The sequence below is a fragment of the Astatotilapia calliptera genome, chromosome 5, assembly GCF_900246225.1.
Source record: "Astatotilapia calliptera chromosome 5, fAstCal1.2, whole genome shotgun sequence".
Classification (NCBI taxonomy): domain Eukaryota; kingdom Metazoa; phylum Chordata; class Actinopteri; order Cichliformes; family Cichlidae; genus Astatotilapia; species Astatotilapia calliptera.
The window spans coordinates 22,978,308-22,994,928 of record NC_039306.1 but is presented as its reverse complement, the minus strand read 5'-3'; the positions used below and the strand labels follow the sequence as shown (position 1 = coordinate 22,994,928).

At 38.2% G+C, this 16,621-nt stretch overlaps 2 protein-coding genes across 3 annotated transcripts; both read right to left on the bottom strand.

Moving 5' to 3' along the window:
- Positions 1-2,417: 2,417 nt before the first annotated feature.
- Positions 2,418-6,246, bottom strand: rabif (RAB interacting factor). 2 transcript variants are annotated; one of them, XM_026168278.1, is made up of 3 exons: positions 6,113-6,246; positions 5,517-5,759; positions 2,418-2,901 (listed from the first exon to the last, which is right to left on the bottom strand). In XM_026168278.1, the coding sequence occupies exons 2-3, from the start codon at positions 5,652-5,654 to the stop codon at positions 2,653-2,655; spliced, it is 387 nt and encodes a 128-aa protein (XP_026024063.1). In that variant the 5' UTR covers positions 5,655-5,759; positions 6,113-6,246; the 3' UTR covers positions 2,418-2,652. The 2 variants fall into 2 exon arrangements, with proteins under 2 accessions (XP_026024063.1, XP_026024064.1); XM_026168279.1 differs by lacking the exon at positions 6,113-6,246 and adding an exon at positions 5,978-6,069.
- A 3,266-nt stretch (positions 6,247-9,512) lies between these two features.
- adipor1a (adiponectin receptor 1a) lies at positions 9,513-15,603 on the bottom strand. The gene is made up of 8 exons (XM_026168257.1): positions 15,522-15,603; positions 13,463-13,678; positions 13,268-13,381; positions 12,633-12,804; positions 12,340-12,526; positions 10,848-11,035; positions 10,504-10,697; positions 9,513-10,286 (listed from the first exon to the last, which is right to left on the bottom strand). The coding sequence occupies exons 2-8, from the start codon at positions 13,607-13,609 to the stop codon at positions 10,158-10,160; spliced, it is 1,131 nt and encodes a 376-aa protein (XP_026024042.1). The 5' UTR covers positions 13,610-13,678; positions 15,522-15,603; the 3' UTR covers positions 9,513-10,157.
- Positions 15,604-16,621: the final 1,018 nt, after the last annotated feature.

Here is a 16,621-nt window from a genome sequence, read left to right as displayed (position 1 = left end):
CGCTCTTGGAGTAATTTTGGTAGGCCGGTCACCCCTGGAAAGGTTCAACAGTGTCCCAAGTTTTCTTCTGTTTGTGGATAATGGCTTTCATTGTAGTTCACTGGAGTTCCAAAGCCTTAGGAAATTGCTTTATAACCCTTTCCAGACTGAGATGTCACTGACTTAGTTTCTCAGTTGCTTCTTTAGATCGTGGAATGATTCGTTGCTGTTTGAGATAATTTAGCCTACTTCACTCTGTCAGACAGGTTCTATTTAAGCAATTTCAGGGAGTAGTCAGGCATGGGTGAGGCTAGTGAAAATGAACTGTTTTTTAAAAATTGTGGTTATTAACTGTTAATTCATGATTTAACAAGAGGGGCAGTTCCTTTTCCACACAGGACCAGGCATGTTTGAATAGCTTTTACCCCTTAATGAATAAAATATTTTAAAAACTGGACTTTGCCTTTATTTCGGTTATTTTTCTCTCATATTAAAATTTGTTTGATGATCTGAAACATGTGTGACAAATACGCAAAAAAGAATAAGAACTCAGGAAGCAGGCAAATACTGTTTTTCTCAGCACTGTATAGAGCTGATTTGAATGTCCCTGTTTTCTGTTTCGCCTAAACTTCCTGTTGGACGGTAAACTGGCAGGTGTTTTTTAATGTATGCTCACTCTTAATAAAAACTGCTGTTAGCACTGGATATTTTCTTCCCTTCTGTCCCAAGCAAGTGAAGAACTTTACGTCATTCTGGTACCTTTGAACTCATAATGACATAGTAATACATAATTTATACAGCGGTAGTCTTCAGAACACAAATCTTTTCATTCTTCACAAACCCACATCCACCACACAAGCTATTTCAACTAATACCACCCCTGAAACTCACATGGTGGGACTCATCTTACTAGGTGTGAGCATCTGGAACCACATCACAAAGAAAATGTGCTGGCAGCTATAAAATCAGGACCCTTAGTGATGAACAGTAGACCTCTCATAGCGTGAACCACAGAACATAAATTATTACAGAGAAACTGGAGACAGTTGGGTTGAACAAAATTATATTCAGAACTATAAAATCTACAACTTAAAACTTTGCTTTGCAAGGAGGATCAGACTGGATGCAAATGTAATAAATGCTTCCAACACCATATCGATAATGCAGACTTGCTCACATATTAACACCTCGTTTGTGGATTTAAATGAATAATGTACAAAACTGAATTTCAGATGGCAAGTAACTTAGCATTTCCAGTTTTACTTGTTTTTGGGACCAGAAGTCCAAAACTGTGAAATACACTAAAACCTACATGCAGTCATGTGATGGAAAAAATGTATTTGCAGCACTTTGTGTTGACTTATGAAAAGCAAAGTACACTCTTACAGTTTCCAGATGTATTAAGAGAGTAAATATTTGTCAGGTGCTGCCAAATAAATGTGTGTGCACTTATTTAAAAGCAGAAGTTTTGGCAGTTTGCTATTCTGGAGCATTCAGTCAAGACTGAGAAACTAAAATTCCAAAAGCTACATCTCAGACATTACAGGCCTCAGTTATCATGTTAAATGTTAAGGTTCATGATAGTACAATTAGAAAAAGCCTGAGCAAGTGTGGCTTGTTTGAAAGGCCTTCCATGTGAGAGCCTATTCTCTCTACAAAAACATGGCAGCACAGCTTAGGTTCGCAAAGTTTCATCTGAGCAAATCATAAGAATTTGTGAACAATGTCCTTTAGACAGACAAGACCAAAGTGGAGATATTTGACCATAATGACCAGCACCACATCTGGAGAAAACAAAAGCACAGCCTATCAGCACAAGTAGCTCATATCAACTGTTAGACATGGTGGTGGAAGGATCATGATTTGGGCTTGATTTGTAACCACAGGACTCAGGCATCTTGTAGTCGACCATGAACTCCTTTGTATACCAAAGTATTCTCAAGCTTGGCCGACACTGGGGCAACACGACAATGAGCAATAGCACAACAGCAAATTTACAGCAGAATGGCTGAAAAAGAAAAGAAAAGAATCAAGGTATTGCGATTGTCCAGTCAGTCCAGAACTCAACCTGATTAAATGCTGTGATGGGAACTGTGAGAGCTGTGCATGAATGAATGCCTGTAAACCACAATGAACTGAATTAACACTATAAAGAAGATTGGGACAAAATTCCTCGATGTGAGACACTGACAAAGTCAGACCGAAAAAGATTCCTTAAAGTTGTTGCTGCTAAAGGTGCTTCTACAAGCTACTGAATCATCAGTGTACTTTTTCCAGGACTGTCATAGGATAAACTGAGTGATTACCTGCATTTTTGTGCTCCATAATGTTTCAGTGTTCAACTGGCATCTTTTAACTGATTATAAAAGAATATGCTAAAATAAAGGATGAAACCAAATTTTCTTTCAGGAGGAAGCTGCAAAAGACTGCATTCAACATCAATTTCCTAAAAACCTTTTTTATTAGAACAAGATGGTGAAACTTGTCAACATGAAACATGAGAATGAACACAACACAGTCCTGTCACCGTTAAAGACATACACACCAGTATCTGTAAGCATGTGTGGTGGATGAAGTTGGGGTCACCTCTGGGAGTAAATCCATGAACCGATGCTCTGCCTGCCAACACATGATTTTCAAGTTCTCGTGCACTCACTTACATATGCACTCAAACTATGCGTGGTTCACCCTGTCCAAAGCAATGTAGAAACTTTTCTTGTCATCCAAACAGTGCCAGCCGATTGGTCCAATCTCGCAGTCTGCACAGATGAGGTACTTGATCCTCCCCACGTCGTTAGTGAAGCCTACATTCTCAAAAGTGTACATGTCATCCACGAACCAGTGGGCAGTCAGTGTGTCACCGTCCACTGAGGCCTCTGTGCTGCTGAGGCCACTCTTTTTCCGCATGGATGGCAGGAACAGCTGGTGGCAGAAAACACAGGAACAGATGATTTAAAAAACAAAACAAAAAAACTTGTGAAACAGCACAAAATTAGGAGTGAAACAGGGTAAGCATGAAGGGGTTTGTGTCAGCCTCCAGCTCAGATTTAAGTTTCTCTCATCTGTTGAGCACAAATACAGCTCATCTTGAAGAAACAGAGTTAAATCCCTGATTTTCTACTTTGCATTTCAGCGTAAATAGGATGTTTTTCTTTGCATAGAATTAGCCGAGTATGAACATTTTTTAATAAAAACCTCCAGCACCTGCAGTTGTATTCTGCTCTTCAAAGAGTCAGCATATCCTAAATATCCATGTGCCTTTTGCTCACACATCTGCAGAGCCAAGTCTGTCTTTAGTAACTAAGGCCTAAAGAATACATCTGTTTCCTTTCTTAATTCAGTAGCAGCACCTGCAGTATATTTACTGAAAAGCACCCTGAAGAATCAGTAATTTCATTAATTTATTTATTTATAAAGCACGTTTAATAACAACAGGGAGCTGACCAAAGTGCTGTACAGAGTAACAGGTAAACAATGACATTGACAACAACGACAGGTAAGAAAATTAAAGGAAAATTAAGATAAAAGAATTGGTAACTCTCATGCAGTTTCGAAAGTCAGAGTAAAAAAATATGTTTTAAGATGCGATTTAAAAAGTAACAGTTGGGGCCTTTATAATGTGGAGAGGTAGATCATTCCACATTTTCGGTGCCACAACCGCAAATACCCGATCTCCTCTATGAACCATCCTAGACTTATGTAAGGTAAGGAGCAGGTGATCGCTTGATCGAAGGGCTCTAGAGGGCGTATAAAGCTGCAATAGGTCAGACAAATAGTCTGGTGCCTGGCCAATTAGCACTTTATAAGTCAAAAGTAAGATTTTGAATTTAATTCTAAAACGCACTGGAAGCCAATGAAGGGAAGCAAGCACCGGAGTAATATGTTGGTGTTTCTTCACACGAGTCAAAAGGCGAGCTGCAGCATTCTGTACAAGTTGGAGCCGGGCCAAGCTGGACTGACTGACACCCACATATAGTGAATTGCAGTAATCCAGTTGAGATAAAACAAACGCATGAATTGCTCGTTCCAAATTTCTAAAAGATAAAAAAAGATCTCACTTTGGATAGGAGCCTTAATTTAAAAAAGGACCGCTGGACAACTGAATTAATTTGTTTCTCAAATGTAAGTTTGCTATCCAAGAAAACCCCCAGGGTTTTTACATGCGTTTTAACAGCACATGTTAGGTTGCATAAGTCCAGATCTGGGGCATTGAAATAACAGCTCGGTCCAAAAATAATTACCTCAGTTTTATCCTCATTGAAGGTAAGAAAATTTGAGGCTATCCAGGTTTTAACTTCGTCAAGACATTTGACTAGCGATTCCATGGGCGTGGAGGTGTTTCTATTAAACCGAAGATAAATCTGGGTGTCGTCGGCATATGAGTGAAAGCAAATGTTATGCTTCCTAAAGATTAGGCCTATGGGCAACATGTAGATTGAAAAAAAGAATTGGGCCTAATACGGAACCCTGCGGGACACCACAAGTAAAAGGAGCTGGAGAAGAAATAAAATCATCAAGGCTCACGGAAAAAGTCCTCTCGGAGAGGTACGGCCTAAACCATTCCAAGGGGATACCTTTGATACCACATTGCTCCAAACGGGAGTTCAGAATGATGTGGTCAACAGTATCAAAGGCTGCAGTTAAGTCTAGGAGCAGGAGCACAGCTGGGTCTCCTGAGTCAGTGATTAATAAAATATCATTAAGTATTTTTAGGAGGGCAGTTTCTGTGCTGTGGTGGGTTTTGAAGCCCGACTGGAACTTCTCAAAAATATTATGACTATTTAGAAAGGTTTGTAGCTGCTCAAATACAATCCTTTCTAAAAATTTTGACAGAAACGGAAGCTTGGAAACAGGTCTAAAATTAGCAAGAACTACAGTACCGTAATGACTTTGGTGTTTACAATCATTGGTCATTTTTTATTAGGTACATCTGTTCAATCGCTCATTAATACAAATAGCTAATCAACCAATCACATGTACCTGGCAGCAGACAACCTGCTGAAGTTTAAACTGAGCATAAGAATGCAGAAGAGAATCTGAACGCACAACACCTACCGATCTTCTGATTGTGGCTTACAGCAGGATAACACTCAATGTAACAGCTCAAATGAACTCAAACTGATTTCTTAAACATAAAAATGAATTTGCTGTACTCAAATCATCTCCACTGTCATTGGATCTCCCAAAAAGCACCTTTGGGATGTGGTGGAACAGGAGTCACATCATGGATCTGCAGCCAACAAATCTGCAGCAACTGTGTGATGTTTTCATGTCAATATGGACCCAAATCTCATGAGGAATTTTTCCACCTTGTTGAATCTCTGCCACAAAGAATTAATGCAGTCCTAAAGACAAAAACTGGTCGAACCTGGTCCTAGCAAGTTGTACCTAATAAAATGACCAGTGAGTGCATATCTGCCTCTGATTGGTTTGTTTCAGCAGCACTTTGGTTTGGCGTTATTATCCTTTGAAGCACACAGGAACTCACTGATATTAAAACGATCAATGTCAAAAGAGACTGAATGCATGCGCCATACCTCCTTCTCCGCTAACACGGCCGTACCGGGGCAGAGCACCTTGGACCCGCAGCGTTGACACAGCACAGACTTGCTGTTTTTGCCGTCATCAGAAACCAGGCTGGATCGGTCCGTGCTTTCTTTCGATTCCTGATCCATGTCGATCCCCAAAGAAGAGCAGGTTTACTCGGACGAACGAGCACAAAGAGGCTCAGGGGAGACTTCCACCAAGAAAACCAGGCTGGTCCAAGAGATCTCCGTTAACTGTAACGGTTAAGGAGATGATGTTAACTAAAGTGCGATCTTAAACAAACAAACAAAAAAAAAGAATAAAGGGAGGGAACGAACAGAAAGGGTGCACCGGAATTACGAGCCGTGCGGAAGTCCCTAATCCTAATTCATTTTTCTTTACGTTCCAAATACAGGTCACACATATTCCTAAACCACAGCTTAAAAAATACATTTAAAAAGATAATTTTAACCTAATGCAGTCCAACGGGATGACCTGTATCTTCATGTGCGCTAACTCCGGATCTGACACTGACAGACATAAAGCTACAGAGCAGAGACATATGTTTTAGACACATGCATTTTAAATTAAGTCAAATAACGCGTACCTATATGCTGCAGAAGATGCTCTGAACAAAACTGCATGAGACAAGCAAGCTAGCCCAAGCTAGGCAAACAATCTGGGTCTCTGTGTGCCAACCAGTAAATGCTCCCGTGTTGAAACACGGAGCTGTGACTTGGTTCCCAGTTAGATTTTATTTTATGTTGTTTTTTTCTTCACTGTTTACCTAACCAACCAACCAACCAAACAAACAAACAAACAAACAAAATCAGCTTAGTTTAGGTTACTTTCCGTACGAAGAAGTATTAGGACCACATTAAAAAATAGTGTCCATTTTAAATATTAAAGTCAAGATTTTGAGATTAAACTCGAAATAGCAAACAAACAAACACGAACTGTAGAGATTCCATTTGTCATTTTAAGCCAAACAGCTGCCACGGCTCCTATGCCCTCTACAAAACGTGTAGATGAGTTAGTGAAACAAAATGATCAGTTGTCTTATCGTGTCCTGTGTTACAACATACAGGACGTGATCATCGAGTCCAAAGCGGGTGGATTATGGCTATCCTTGCATCTGACCATTGCCAGCCATTTCATTTTCTATAAATCCGGCCACCAGATGCAGCTTTCTGCTTTCTCTCTTCAGTTTCTTTATACTTACCGCCACAATTTCCTTGTAACTAAAACCGAATCCGAAGTAAGATTTCACTATCCCATCTACACAAGGCATTTTGTAGAGGGTATAACAGCCGTGGCAGTTTGTCTTAAAACAAAAACTGTAATCTCCACATTTTGACTTTATTTTCAAAATGATACTCCTTCATATGTATACCAGAGCCTACTTGAGTATTGAATATTAGGAAAATCAGTACAGGTATTATAATAAAGCCTCATCAGTTATCATAATAAATTAACAAGTATCTGCTTGCCCAAGTTAGTTTTCCCCAAAAGTTCCCCAAATCATTTCACTTAGTTTTTATTTTAGTTAACTATAATAACCTTGTTTCCAATGTGTGGGCCGCGATCTTGCAAGTGAGCCGTCAGAGGTAATTTCCTGTATAAATAATTCAATTGCCTGAAATCCCTCTCACCATGTGTGTTGCCCTGTGGTAGGACAAACAGACTGAGATGGAGCTACTTTACGAATACCTTAACACTGAACCTCAATAGACACTGACTTCAACCACCTCCACCTTCTCTTTCTGCAATCATTTCTCTGGTGTATAATATCACAGCTAATGATCAATATCTTCAAATGATTCGAATTCTCTTTGCAATATTGCCTATTTTTAGCTAAGTCACGATGATGTACATGCAGTTTCATGCTGCTCCTTAACATGAATGCTTTTTGTTACCACATTATTACCATCTCATGTAGTACTTTTGTAGATCTTATGTAGTACTTAGTACTATAACTTTAAAAAAAAAAACTATGGGATAAGATGCACTTATATATGCTGAATCAAATGACAATCCTTATGAAATAAATTTTATAAGATCAGATGAGGATAAAGTCCTTTGGCTCTCAAATTTACCTTAGGAATCCCAATGGAGTTTTGACTTGTGTTTTGAAATGCAGTTTAAAATTGTCATGAAATGTTAACATTGTAAAAAGAAACTGAACTAGTCAAGCCACAGGGTTTAAAAAATACAATCAGAACACAAAAATAATATTCTGTTATTACAGGTGTATTTTTCTTTGAGTCAGTGCTGCAGTATAATTATAGCTAGCAAATGATGGATAAAATAAAAAAGAGGGTTACATATAAAATATTTGTAGGAGTACTATAAAGTAAACAAATTACGTCTACTAAGTATCCCTGCTGACATGCAGCTGACCTGAGAAAAAGAACTAATATTTTAGGCTCCTGCGTAGTACAATATCGCACCCGCACCCCCCCCCCCCCAAAAAAACAAAACATGTCAAACTGCATATACTTTATAGCTAAACATTTATCACCTTCAGTAAGTTTGAGGCTTCATTTGTGAATTAAAAATATTAAGTGTGTTCAGGAGTGCAGTTTTGCTAACACAGCAGTTTACATTTAATTTGTACCACTGACGACATGATACAATCAAATTATGTTTGAACAAACATCAAACCACAAAGGAAAGCACTGAAACATGGTACAGATTATATTCTCGACATAACTGAGAAGAAGTAGACCATGAATGCGTTTGTCTTCATTTTTTAAACTGGTGATGTGTCATTTGAATTTTCAAGTCATACATTCCTGTGACTGATGCTGAACCTGCTGAATGTATGTTAATGTAATCAGCTGCTTGTAGTCCCTGAACCTTTAAAATGTACACTGGAGAAAACTGGACACCACATTTTCACGTGTGGAAAAGAATTTATTACAATAATTTTCCAAGATTACCATTAATAAATATTTAGGTTTACATTTCTGTGAAATGTATGATTTATCACTTTCTACACAGGACATTACACAAAGTCAAGAATACACATTGTTTTAGTCTTTGTAATAAAGCTTGAATAAGTTCATCTAGAAAAAGGAGTCTTAAATTGAAGTTCATACAACCTATCAATGGAAGTGTAAGTGTAATGCAAATCCAGTAATGATTCGATTGGGAGAAGAAGAAAAACAAAAATTGTTATTTTTATATATATATATATATATATATATATATATATATATATATATATATATAGCAAGGAAAAACAAGAAAAATCAACATCTGGAAATCCTTGATACTCCCTTGACTCTTAAGATAGGCCATTTTATTTAAAAACATTTCCATTGGCCTAAGGCACAGGAATACTAAAACTTTATACAGAGCATGTTTCCTCATATGGATTCTAAGTTTTTTAATTTAATAATGTACGCTAAGGTGTATTTGATATTTATACCTCTCATTTCATTTGAGATCTAGCACAAAAGAAAAACCTCTGACAAAAACGCAATTGAACCAATCCATATCTGTACATTGTGCGTAGCCCAGGAACTAACTCTAGAAATTAATCCATGAAGTGCTGGGTGACTGATAAATAATGACTGGGTAGTTCTTGTCACCTCAATGTTTCAAGCATCTTAGTTTAACCTGAACTAAGCTGATTTATTTTTATACAGCAGCTACAAACTCTTAGGGCTTTTCTGTGCCATTAAATGATTTGAAAATGATCCATTTGGGATTTTTCTTGATTTAAACGACGCAACAGAAGCAGAAAAGAAACATCCAACCCTGTGTGGATCTGATTAGCTTTAATCCATGTGTTATTCAGACACTTACTGTGCGTAGCTCTTATTTATGGGGCCTAAGCTCTAAGCTTTATTCAAAAATTATTTATCCGTTTGCTGAGCAGGGAGTCTCCACATGAACAAATGAGCTGTGGATGAGCTGGAGTTAGCCAAGAGGCAGTTTTCCTCCTCCAGGCATATGGTTCAAAGTCACCCTAAAACCACACAAGAACGTAACACTTAAGCTTTGACCGGGCTTTCAGATAAACTTGTGGTTTATTGCTGAGTGGGCTTATGTAACAGATAAATGAATATGTGCCGGTACACACACCAAAACAGACAAACAAAAACAAAAAACAAGTGCTGACAACCATGCCGAAAACTAGATGCTCCCAACCAGCTAAGCTGTCTTCAGTTGCTCTACACCAAACTCTTGCTGGACAGCACATTCATCTACTAGCTTCCATGGAAAATAGGAAAGGAATGGTTTACAGTATGTGCCTTCTTCTACAGCACAAATTGGTGATAAATGACAAAGTGGCTGGGGTACTAGTAAGCTGCAGTTTCAGGAATACATGACTTTTTTTGGGCTAAAATCCCACCTTTATCTTAGCTGAAAATGCAGATTTTAAGCTTAATAACAATTTTATTAACAAGTAGCGCCTGTTTCCACCATGGTACATTGGCTAGTTAATGCTACTTTATTGAAGCAAAAAGGAGCCAAAGCAGAAAGATCACAAAAAACCCAAACAAGATGTTAAAAAACATCAGAAGTATAGAAGGAGGAATAAGTGACTGTTTTGAATTCCAGCAGCATTTTGTGTTTGTGTGTGTGTGTGAGAGAGAGAAAGAGGGGGCTATAGAGAAAAGTTTAAGTCACAGTCAAGCCTCTCAGAGCAGAGAGTCATCTGTGCATCCTCCCTCGAGGCCGTATCGGAACTCCTGCAGGTTGGAAACGCCATAGAAATGGATGAACGCTGCTGCCACGACCAGAACATGAAAAATCTGATGAGAATGGAACTGACAGAAAGAAAGATGTGCATATTAGCAGCATTTATTATCATTTGCTTGGTATTTAAACAAACTACCAAAGATACATCCAGAGGCTACTGCTGAGTATAACTGTTCCTTTAGTCACTCACTCCCTTCTAAACCTACAATAGACTGTAAATACTGAGCTTTGAACTTGCTCAGACCACTACTGACTGCGTGCATGTTTGAGGGAGGAAAAACTTACCCAGATGTCGCACTTGCCAGGGAAAAAGCGTTCAGGGATCCTGGCTGCGTACAGACCAGCGCCAGTGATATACATGGCCCCCATCAGGTAGAACCAACCCATCTGGCCGACTGTGGTTGCCTTAACAAAGCCCTCCTCAATGGTGAAGTGCATGGTGGGAACAATGCCACTTAGTCCGAGACCCATGAAGACGCCTAGAAACATGGATTGCAGTTACGTGTTATTAGTTTCCTGAAAATATCCCCACTGCTCAGAAGAGGAATAAATGGAGGTGTGATAAAACTGCAACCAAAACAAACTGCTGCAAGTGTAAACAGTGTGTATGTTCTTTTACTGGCGCCCACCTGCTCTTGTAGGTCTGTGCCGAGGTGTAGAGAATCGGTCCCACTGGGCGACAATGATGGCGGCAATGCCGAGGATACATACAATGGTGAGGTAGATAAGGCGAGGCTGAGGGGAACAATAGAATGAGTAGTACAGCCAGGGCACGAAGGAGCCCATGATTAGGAGGGCGATCCCCGAGTAGTCAAGCCTGAGGAGAGAAAATGAGTGTTTGTATAGAAGACCTACAACAGAAATATCAAACTCATTTTACACTGCCGACCACATACAGCCCACTTTGATCTTAAGTGGAACGCACCAGTTTCACTCCTCTTTCTGTCGGTTTAGAAAGTTTTGAAATATTTTAATATTAAAAAAAAGTGCAAGTTCAGAAATGCCTCTAAGTTTTTCTAGATGAGAACGAAATGCTGCTTTGGTCTTAAATTGTAACAAATAAATCTGTAAAATTACAGAAAAAGTTCTGTTAGCTCACTGTGCAGACTGTCCTGCAATAATAAAACAGATAATTTTTGTTAACTGAGAGAATGTCCTCTTTTTTTCCTTTTACGGTGAACCCAATGTAAAAAAACAAAAAACAAAAAATCCCCAAACAAACCCTCAAACAAAATCATACATTTTGTTAGTAGACAGTGAAAAAACAGGAACTTTCTGTCATTTAATTGTTTATCTATTACTTAGTTACTTTGGTGTAGTATGAATGGATATAGTGGAGGTCTTTATCAGTAGGAAAGGATGTAAAACCTGTGAAAATACAGTTAAAAGTCTAAAATGCATTCTGTGCTTCACATTTTTCAAAGCCATCAGGTGGGCTAGATTGGGGTCTTTTGCAGGCTGATTCTGGGCCCCAGGCCTTAAGCTGCAACACCCATAATCTAGAAGAAGCAAAAACTAAAAACTTTTTCATGTTTCTGAAAAAGGAAAACAACAGAACTTTGTTTCCAGGTCTATTCAAAACATATTGTTGAAATATGATAACTGCCATGTAAACATGAGCTGTGGGTATATTAAGTATAGTGATGCTTCAAGTCTGCCATAATAAATACTCTGCATCTTTAACCACAGATCAATAAAAGCACTGACAAACTCTGGGGTCAGGTTCTTGTTAAATGACCCTTGGAACATGGACAAAAAGGGTTGGCATCAAATAACTAGCTCCCCCTGTTCTTACAGTAATATATATGTGTGTGTGTGTGTGTGTGTGTGTGTGTGTGTGTGTATATATATATCAGTTAAACATCCAAACAGAAACATGTTTTAAAATAAATACTAAAGTCACTTGATGATTAAACAAAAACTATAGAGGATTTAGCATAGCGTTATAAATATTTAATCAATATTACACAACACTCAAGGCGACAAGTACGAGTTGCATGTGTGATTTGAAGATGCGACTGAACTTTAACAGCCTCCATAAACAAATGAAATTTTATTTAGTCTGACAGAAATTAATCGTTCATGATGTGCAAAGCACCATTTGACAGTGTGAGGCCTTACTTGGAGAATGTGCGAGACACTTTCTCAGAGTGGCAGTAGACCGTATGAAAAAGCCAGGAGAAGCTGAGGCAAAGCACAGCACCCAGGAAGAACATCCCAAACACAACCTTCTCTTGCAGTGGGGCCATAAAATACATGTTGGGCCGCAGCATGGTTAATGTGCCCAGACATAGGAATAAGATCAGCCCTGAGAACGACAAAACAGGCGGGAAATATGCAGAATGACTCAGATGAAAATATTTTTGACCATAACGAAAATTTTTATCTGCTGCTAATCAGTTTGTAACGCTCACCTAACAGGTGAGTCCAGATGTTTCCTGTTTCAGTGTGAATTCTGAAGATGCTTCCGAAACAGGCCCGGAAGGATGGCATGGGTGGTCGATGTCCGTGCAGGAGGTAATCATTGTCCTTCAGCCACTCTGGCAGGACATGAAAAGGGATTACTCTCCAGCGCCCCTCCCAGACCTGAGAAACAAGAATAACTTTTGCTCAGAGAGGCATAAATTCTGAGTTTAGTGTGAGGGTCTTCAAATAAAACACACAGAAAAATGAAAAACAATACAGGAGTTATATTCAGCATGTTAAAGATTGTGTATGAATTAAAAACAAAAAAACAAAAACCAAATATGGAAACATGTCTGAGAGTTTGAAGGCAAAATTAAACAGACCAATATTATAAAAAAAAAATAAAAAAAAAACTCTGTAAATGTGTTGTTACAGAACTGTGACCTAGATATGAAAGACATTTTTCAGTACAAAAAAAGAAGTGCTCATCATTGCTCTTGTGTGGACTACTTACTTAATGAACACAGTTTCTTGTGATTTATTAAGAACACTGACATATTCTTAATAAGCCAATTCATTAGTCTTTTTCCCTCAACGAGTTCTGTTTAAGCATTAAAAGACAATTTTGGTTTTTTTGTTTTACCTTATGTACAAACTCCTCCATCTTCTCCATAGCATGGTGAGCCTGTAGCGGTAAGGTCAGAACCTCACCCACCTCATCATCCTCCTCTTCCTCATCAGCAAGCATTGCGGCTCCCTTTAAAGAGGTTATGACACTACTGAAGTTACAGAGAAATAACAGCTTCTTTCTTTGTTGCTTATTCTGAAACAGTCCTACCTCAGAATGGACACTTTTGGATACTCCCTGCCGCGCCCCTCCCTCTTCCAGCAATGGCCCCAGCTCCATCAGCTCAACATCTGGGACCTGGCAGTCCTCAGAGATCCGGCAGTCTGCATCACTGGCAGACCCGTTTCGGCCTGACATAGGGAGACTGCCTGATGATCCACTCACAGTCGATGTATTCTGCTTCAGATGGTATACTTGAATTTCCTCCTGGGGGGCACCAGAATTGCAATCAGCTTTACAATCTAAGTATGTCAACACCTTCATGTAGTCTGACTCCAGTTCTCTTCAGTCCTCGAAACACTCAGTGATTAAAACTACACAACTAAAGACTGCAACAAAAATAATAAACTAATAAAAGAAAAGTAAAAACAACCACAATTAAATAACGAATATCTATGATAAGACTGATATTACGTTATCTACAGACAAAAATGCCTCACAATGCAAATGAGCTAGAATTAATTATGAGATGATAACTGTGGAGGCAAGAGGCCAACAGTATTATTGGCTGATATCTCTGTTGTACAGGATAAAAGACTCATTTCGAAGCACCCAGAGCACAACCGGAAGAAATAAAAATGAACTGCTTTGTCCACGACTTGAATTCGGAATATTTAAAAGAACTAAACAAAGAAAATCAGGATATGTTGTGTTTTGTATTTAGAACCTGACAAGTATGTCAACTAATATGGAGCTCTAGACCAGGGATGTCACCTAAAACCTGGTCTGAAAGGGGATCAGCTTTAAGTAACTGAGAACACAAAAGCAGAGCCTGCCAGTAAGGAGAAAAGAGGTGACTGACTTTAACCTACATATTTAAATAAGCAGGATTTGAATGTAACATGTTAAGTTTACATTTATCAAATGAAGGGTATATCCTATGAACGCTGACGCTGATGTTAAACACTTTTCTTTTTTTTGTGCCTGCAGTAAAATAAAGCCATCAGTCCAATTTGCTTCAATTGACCTCATTTGTAAGTGAAGTTTCTCTTTCCATGTTACTGTGTCACTATTAGTAAGCTGCTATATTATATTACTATAAAACATTTAGTATAAATAGTCTGCATTGCCTTGCTTCAGGTTTATGCCTAACTGAGAATAAGCCTTTGTAGAAAAACAAAGTGAACAATGAACGCAATCTGTCTGTGATGCCTTGTTTTTTGATTAAAGTTTAACGGTTATTTCTGCACTTCTGATAAACAAAATGTCCTGTGCTTCAGGAAATGAGCCCCGCTTAACAAAACTGGTTAGAAAAAAATCACTTTATTACAGATAAATGCTGCTGATTTCCTACTTTCACTCTAAATGAAACCTCTTAAGAGGTTCTCAATAACTCATCTATGCCATAAACCCATCTACTTGTCATTTCATAGGGCTTCAACAGCTCAATAATTAGCACTCACGAAGAAATTAATACGTCTAGTACTTCTAAGAAAACAAAGGACATTAATGTGAGCTTCGCATGAAACCCCTGTGTTACTGACCAAAAAAATAACAACAAGGAAACAAAAGAAGTAGCTAAACTTGTTTAGCTGTACGTCTCCGGACAAGTACAGCACGACGGCAATTCTTATTTCAGACAGGATAACGATTTATGTAACCCTAATACTGACTGCATACATAACACATTTAACCATTTTACTGTTTAGCCCAGGCTCCCAGACGGATGTTGATTAACGTTAGCACAGCGTCAGACGAAACAGGGACAACAAAATGTAAACAACACCAAAATACAGAGGATTTGATACAAATTCTCAGTATCAGTACGCTTTCTTACACTTTTTAAAGAGTAAAGCATTAATTGTAACCTTCTCCGACAACGCTTATAATGAGCTGGTCTGAGGTGCTATAATATCAGGTTGCTAACGTTTCCTTTATGCTAGCGCCGAGCTGTCGCTGAGGAGGGGACAATTTTCAGAGAATTAACTTAATAATAAAAGTATTTACGAATTCATCAGTCTGAAGTATTATTTAGAAGCTTTACTGTCCCAAGATTCTTTATGACAAGTTCATTTAAAGCAGACAAGTTCATTTAAAGCAGAAAAGTTACCTGGCAGGGTAGCCTTCAAACCAGGAAGGTGAATTATTTACCGACGAGAAACACAATTCTTTCCGGAAGTTGAAATCTCTTTTGTAAGCCGAATCCAGTTCTCCTTCCAAAATAAAAGCATCCATTCGAATGTCGAGAACAAGTCAGACGTCTTCATGAAGTCAGAAAAGGTTTTTAAATTATTAATTTTAGTCAGTGCAATTCCAAAATGACTTAAACAATGTAAAAATATTGTTTTTAAATGTAAATGTTTACAAATGTAAAACAGACAATAGTGCAGACCCCCAGCCCATTACACAATAACTGGTAGGACTGATATGATACATAGGCGAATGCGTAGTGTTGGAATCTTTGCATTGGCGATTTACATTTCTGTAGATGTCTTGGGCATTTACCCAATATATCTGTAAATGATGTTCATCGACTTGTCGATATTTTTGCACAAAATAAGTCCCGATGTCCTGATGCGGTCTGCTGCCATAACAGTCAAGAAAATGTTTTTATATGCTCCTGTTGTTGCATATTGCTCTTTTATTGCAATTTTTTATACTTGTCTACTTGTCTTTTTTAAAATCTAATTTTATCCCACGTCGTCCGTTGACAGTCACCAAACGTGATTTTGTTGCATTTTTTTAAAATTACAAATAAATAATCTTAATCTTAAATCTAAATGATATCAAAATTAATTTACTATCGTGTATAACTATTACACTTTCGTTTCTTCTAATTAGCTTTTGTTTTGAGTTTAGCCATTTATTCGTTTCAGCAATAATTTAACTCTTTATAATTATTCCACTTTGGAAGGATTTTATTATTGTTTGTACAACACTTTTTGAAGTGTTGTGTCAAACACTAAATATAAGGACATTTCTGTATAATTTGTGTGTACAATATTGGTCAGTATCTATTTTTATTTCAATTAACCAAAATTGTAATTTTCAGTTATTGCATCTACAGTAGCAATTTAAAAATCCTAACGTTGCCTCGTTTACCAGTTATCATGTCCACAAATGTGGGTGTCCACGCCGCCTGCCAGGCGGTGATGATAATAACCCATCAGCCTTTTATGACAGAGGGATTAAAAGTAGACTTGTGCAGCT

Excerpts from the sequence above, each read along its gene's own strand:
- rabif (XM_026168278.1), bottom strand. The coding sequence starts at position 5,654 with ATGGATCAGGAATCGAAAGAAAGCACGGACCGATCCAGCCTGGTTTCT. Across the intron at positions 2,902-5,516 it reads CCGTGTTAGCGGAGAAGGAG|CTGTTCCTGCCATCCATGCG; the intron begins GTATGGCGCATG and ends TTCTGCCACCAG.
- adipor1a (XM_026168257.1), bottom strand. The coding sequence starts at position 13,609 with ATGTCAGGCCGAAACGGGTCTGCCAGTGATGCAGACTGCCGGATCTCT. Across the intron at positions 13,382-13,462 it reads CCAAAAGTGTCCATTCTGAG|GGAGCCGCAATGCTTGCTGA; the intron begins GTAGGACTGTTT and ends ACCTCTTTAAAG. Across the intron at positions 12,527-12,632 it reads CATCTGGACTCACCTGTTAG|GGCTGATCTTATTCCTATGT; the intron begins GTGAGCGTTACA and ends TGTCGTTCTCAG.